General features: G+C 44.5%; 1 protein-coding gene across 3 annotated transcripts in view; it reads right to left on the reverse strand.

The window, feature by feature from the left end:
- Nucleotides 1–2,970: 2,970 nt before the first annotated feature.
- GRB2 (growth factor receptor-bound protein 2) overlaps nucleotides 2,971–5,969 on the reverse strand; it is a 42,580-nt gene continuing 39,581 nt past the window's right edge. For 2 of the 3 annotated variants that reach the window (XM_010016217.1, XM_010016219.1), the window contains 2 exons: nucleotides 4,678–4,846; nucleotides 2,971–3,358 (listed from right to left, as the gene is read on the reverse strand). In XM_010016217.1, the coding sequence (XP_010014519.1) occupies nucleotides 3,173–3,358; nucleotides 4,678–4,846 (355 nt within the window). In that variant the 3' untranslated portion in view covers nucleotides 2,971–3,172. The remainder of the gene's footprint in view (nucleotides 3,359–4,677; nucleotides 4,847–5,969) is intronic. The other variant, XM_010016218.1, reaches the window with a different exon arrangement.

Consider the following 5,969-nt stretch of genomic DNA (forward strand, 5'->3'; position numbering starts at 1 on the left):
CTGTAGCGCCGTTGTTACAGTCACAGCAACAAACACTTTCCTTCCCTCTGTGAGTGGGAGGGGAAAAAGGTTTTCTCCACTTTTGAGTAGGTACCAAGCTGTAAACAGCAGTTTGTATCGACTTGACTGAAAAACAGAACTTATCGTAACGCTGTGCAGGCATTTCAACCACGCACTCCCTGACTATGCTTGTGTTTGAGCGTAATAAATAACAGCAACTCCTAAAAACCATGCCCAACCCTCAACTGGGCCTTTTCCTGTTGTATATTAGGCCACAGAACTGCCAGGCACTCTCAGACCTGACCCCGCAGAGCTGCCGCACACCTTGGTCACACAACTGGTGTTCTCCTCCTTCAGCAGCAGAAGGGAAATGAAGTGGTCTGCAAGGCACTGACGGAGCAGAGCGAAAGCTCGCGAGCAGCCTGAGCTTACACACGCCGTGTGCCCATCGTCCCCGCAGCAAGATGCTCCAGAACGAGCTGGTGTATGGCTCCGTTACAACAGCGCAGTCTGCCCCACGCAGCACGTGAGGTAACTGGTAAAAAGCTTAGGAAGAAACAAGGGGAGAAATAACTGCAGTGCCACCCGCCCGCTCAGCGCGTACATGGGCTTATGTCCTCACGGCAACATCACCATTCAAAGAATCACGGAATGGTTTGGGTTGAAGGGACCTTAAAGCTCCTCCAGCTCCAACCCCTGCCACGGGCAGGGACATCTTCCACTAGAGCAGGTTGCTCCAAGCCCCTGTGTCCAACCTGGCCTTGAACACTGCCAGGGATGGGGCAGCCACAGCTTCTCTGGGCACCCTGTGCCAGCGCCTCACCTTTTGCCCCTCCTCACTATTGATAATGCTCTGTGTTGATTTAGCTTGGAAGAGGAATGAATTCAGCCAAGACTGAACTACGATGCTCAAAGAGCCTGAGCACACCTCGCAGCTTCCCCCTCCCCTAGCAATGCAATACTATACACTACACATTTTGCTCAGGTAACTGAAATAACAGACAGATGCTCAAGTGAAGAATTCAATGTATATTTATTATTCACAGTTAATTACTATCTACCAAATGCTGCTGCAGAGTTAAAGGATTAAGTACATAGGCCTTTTTTTTTTATTTTATTTAAACACTGATTTTTTTTTCTTTTAATATATATACACACACAAGACATATGTCTGCAAGGCTGCATGATATACACCAATTCCAAAATAAGGAAACAATCAAATGGTCCAGGTGTAGAATGCCATAGATTCCTTTTCCAATCACTTTACAAAGAAGGAAGAAAGTGAGTGACAGCTAGCAAGGAGAAGGGGGGAGAAAGTAATAACTCTACAGGATAGCTCTCTCTTTCGTCTGCTGGAAAATTAAAAGTGTAAGGCAGAGTCCATGTCAGGAAGAAAACACTTGTAACACTTAGTACAAAAAAAGGCACCCTCCAACTAAAGATTGCCTGTGCTCAGGCAGGGCGGGAGGAGATCTCCGCTGCAGGGTTTGGATTCGTTGGTGGGGTGAAGGGATCCAGCCGAAAGGCCATCAAAAGGAAAAGTAATGCAACTGAAGATTGGCACAGAGAGCAGTGAGGCTCTGCTGCTTTCCTTTCCGGCCAATTTAATATCCCACTGCTCTGGTGGAGGAGCAAATGGCCACAGAAAAAGCCATTCCGGTGCGGGGTGGGGATTACAGTCATCACACAGCCTGCTGTGAATGGGGAGCGGGGTGGGGGGATCTACTTCAACAGTAACACTGACCTGAGGAGGGAGGAGAAACTGGAGAACAGTGATGCCAACCCCAGGTTTCAAGAGCAACACAACTGCAAATATTCCCTATCCAGGCCAAAGAGACAGGCTGATTACATGCATCACGTAGAGACATTCACTAAGAGCATAAAGGTTTGGTTTTTTTTTCAAGCACTATTTCTTGAGGTTTCTCTGCATTATAAAGTTTTCCATCAAAGGAATGTACATTTTGTAGGACATCTCAGGGCTATTATTCCTCAAATTCCCCTCCCCTTAACCCTCCCCTCCCCAAAATATTCTTCCTCATCTTCCCTGGTCATAACTTCCCCCCTTTCTCTTACTTCTTTTGAGGCTCCTGGTTGCAGCTCCCCACCTCTGAGCAGCAGAAGTTGCCACTTGAATGCCTTGATTTTACTTTCCTTGGAATAAGGGAAGTTCAACAGTTAAGACAAATCTTAAGATTAAAGCTCCATCTCTTGTTTGTAGATTTCTCTCAAATGTCCATTGATAAAACCACCCTCCTTTACACCCTTCCCCCAAAAGTATTTATTTACACATAGGCAGAAAAAAAAAAGTTCTGGACTGTCCTTTTAACTTAAAAGAAAAAAAAAAAAAAAAGAGAATTAAAAAAAAAAGAAAAGAAGGGAAAGGCACTATGGAAAAAAGTACAGAATGTGCTCAACCGTACACCTTTAAGAAAAGAACACAACAAGAAAAGCTGTCAGCACAGCATGAACAGACCTCAGTTGTATGTTGGAGTTTCTCAAAGCAGCTCTGTGACTCCAAAGAAAAAGAACAAAAAAGCCACACAACTCTTCTCCCTTCCCCTGCTTGGAAGCTGCTGAGCTTCAGAAGAAAGTGCCAAAGGAGAAGAGACAATAAAACTTAAGATTAACACCTCATCTTTCCCAGGCAAGAAGAGCTGAATGTTGAAGGCAAAAGCAGAGACTGATGATTTTTGTTTTGTTTTAAAGGCAGGACTGTGGATTTGGTTCTTCTCTCATGTCCCTTCATGTCAAATGAAGACCGTTTGTAGAGAGAGAAAATACCAGCAGAGTTTCTCCCTTTTCCTTTAACTGCATGGCTAGGACTTTATATGGCATTAAAACTTCATGCACTGATGGACAGAGGGAGGGGGGGAAACAAGAAGAGTGGATGAAAGGGGGTAACCCAGGAGCAGCTGAGGAAATTTGTTATTTTCATTGTTTTCTCTCTCTTTTTTTTTTGTTTTTCTCTTTTTAAAGATAACTTTTGGTGTGTAAGTTGAACTCTTCCCCCCCCAGCCCCTGAAGTTCCGTACTGAGTGAAGGAGGATCACCTCACGGTGAAAGGTGACTCAGGTTTTATCGCCGTGTGATTTTAGGTCACTGGCTGCAGTTAGGCTCTGTATGTGTATTTACTGGTTCTCTTGTTTCTTTAAATAATCTCTAATATTTATCTCTAGATGTTCCTGTTCACTGGGGTCACGTAGTTGCGTGGAAACATGCCCGTCTGTCCGTGGCAGGCTCCCTTCCACCAGTTGGGGTCAGAATTGTCAAGGACTTGGATAAAGTCTCCACGACGGAAGCCCAGCTCTCCTTCCTCCTGGGGATCAAAATCAAACAGGGCCTGAACGTATGTCGGTTGCTGGAAGGGGAAAGAGAAAGAGACACAAAGTGAGAATCATCCACAGTGCTGGAGAAACCTGCTCCTTCAGGCAGGAGCTTAACTTACACCAGGGTTTAACAATGAACATTTGGGCTGTTCCATTTCCCTGCAAGACAGCTTCCAACATCTGTAACAAGATGCTAAAATAGGAAAGCACAGTCTATAGAAGACCTTAGAAAAAGTCAAGCTCCTGTGAAACAGCAGAAAGAAAGACAGCTGATGACTCAGATGTTTTCCAGTCTTCCTGACCTCCTGTAAATCTGTACGTACTGCAGTACAATAGTCTTCTAGTCATCCTGCGTTCACCAACTGACAGTGTGAGTATTACTGATCTCCCTAACACTGATAAACAAAGCTCACCCTAAAAACTGGATGTTAGCATTTAGATTTTCCTTGAAACTCTCCAATAGCGATAAATCTGGTCAGCAAAGACTTCAATTCCAGTGGAAAAGCTAATGGTTCATTTAAAACGCATGTGATTCCTTAAAATTGTGAGGTTAGGAAGGTGGTGTTTTCAGCCAGCTGTCTGCTCATCCTCTGTTTATCACTGACCCAGCTGTGCAGAGCCAGATGTTAATTCAGACAAATTGTGGCAAAGGGGGTGCGTGGTACCCAGTGGGCAGCATGAATTCCACCCCCCTTGTCCTCAAGCTGGAACTGGAATGCTGCTGCACGTGGAAGCAAAAGGATTTATTCAGAATTGACACATGCAACGTAATGTTCCGATTGCCCTGGGAAATGGAACAAAACAAAGAGCTAGATATCCACAAGCTGCTCTGCTGGCACTTCGCAGTAGGTTTTGGTTTCTCTTAACATTGGCTAGATCCAAACCAGAAGCCTGGAGATGTTTCACATGCTGTAAACACCTCCTGAGGAAAGACCAGTACCAAAGCTTCACTGGCTATGGAGGGGTAGAGTTCTGCCTATGAACCAGTATAAATAGAACTCTCCTTTCTTCCTATGTCCTAAACCAGGAGTAAACCCATTTTTAATCCACAGGAATAAGTTCATCTTTCTGCAACAGTGTCCATAAACATTCAGACAAGCTAAATGTTCAAGCAGCAGCAACGACGCTTTGCCTGACCTGGAGACTAGGGAGTCCCAGGTAGGCTTTGCACAAAAATCCAGCTTATTTGCCAGTATAATTCTGGCTGTAGGATCTAAAGATAAACTTCCACAGACATAAAAACATCAGTCAGCTTCATTCCATCCCTATTCACTTACTCTAAGCTACAATCCCACTTCAGACTGTGGTTGCAATAGCCTAAATGTGTGCTCTCTGAGGATGCTTCTCTTACCTGTGGCACCTGCTCAATGTCCCGGAGAAATATTTGCTGGTTCCTGGAGACAGATGTGGATCTGTGATAATCTACCAGCTCGTTCAAAGAATTGAACTTCACCACCCAGAGGAAATACTTGCCAGCTCCATCTCTGAGCACCTTGAAGTGCTGCACATCATTTCCAAACCTGAAGAACACATAAAAAACACGTTATTAGTCACCAAGTATCAGGATGTCACAGTTAGGGTGTGTGTGATAATGTAATACATAAGCTCCAGCCCCATGGTAGGTAAATTCCTGGGAAAACACTGCCACAGGGAGGGTGGGATTGTCTCCTTTGGTGGCTGGTCTGGACTTATGCAAAAGACTGTCTTGCAAAACATAAGGATCCCACAAAACCACCCCAAACCCCTCGTGCTTGAAGGGTGATGCTGCACACGCAACGCAGCAACTTCAATTCAATGTTAACAATTCTTTCTGACAAACGATGCCATTCAGTTGAAGCTGCTTTTCCAACAATTTTATTCTGAACACAGAGGAACTCTGGAGAGATCCACTGGGATTTTCCAGACGAATGGCACATTGGTATTTTTACTTCAGTCTAAACCACTGCAAACAGACGGCAACTGTTCCCCACTTGGCGCGCACAGCTCCTGTATGCTGACTGACACAGTAGACACCATCCTGGCTATAAACCTACATGAAGCATCTCTGCTCTCCCTTCCTCAGCCTAAGAGCTTCTCACCATTTAAATCCTGCAGATCACTGTTTAGGAAAAAGACTTTTCTAAATCAAACAACAGGGGAGGGGAAAAAAAATCACCTGAGAAATTACCACCAGATGGCAACACTAAGCTAAAGGCAGCAGAGCCATGCTAGACTTCTGTTTCTCAAAGGAAGGCACCTTCTGGAGTGAGGCTGCCATTCCTATCTAGTAATTCCAGCTCAGATGATTGTACTCAAGACAGAAATATAAACTGGAGGCTAAAAATGTAGTGAAAGATGACCAGAAAAAGAAGTAGTCCTGTTGAGACAGATCACTGATAGCCACAGACACCAGCAGATTAGGAATTGTGCATAAATAACTAAAAATTATTGATAGGATTCTAAAGAAAATTCTGTTGTTCAGATTCTGAAGCAAAGGGGAAGATTACAGGAAAAAAATAAAGGCAAAAATCAATTGCTGAGGACAGAACCCTCCCACCCCCAACCCACACTGAATTAAGTCATGTACCTTTTTAATACCCCTATTTTACAGTGACAGGTAGGGTGGTGTTCTATGGGCCATGGCTAACTAGCAGCAATTCGTGC

The sequence above is a fragment of the Nestor notabilis genome, unplaced genomic scaffold (genome assembly GCF_000696875.1).
Source record: "Nestor notabilis isolate BGI_N333 unplaced genomic scaffold, ASM69687v1 scaffold34886, whole genome shotgun sequence".
Lineage (NCBI taxonomy): Eukaryota > Metazoa > Chordata > Aves > Psittaciformes > Psittacidae > Nestor > Nestor notabilis.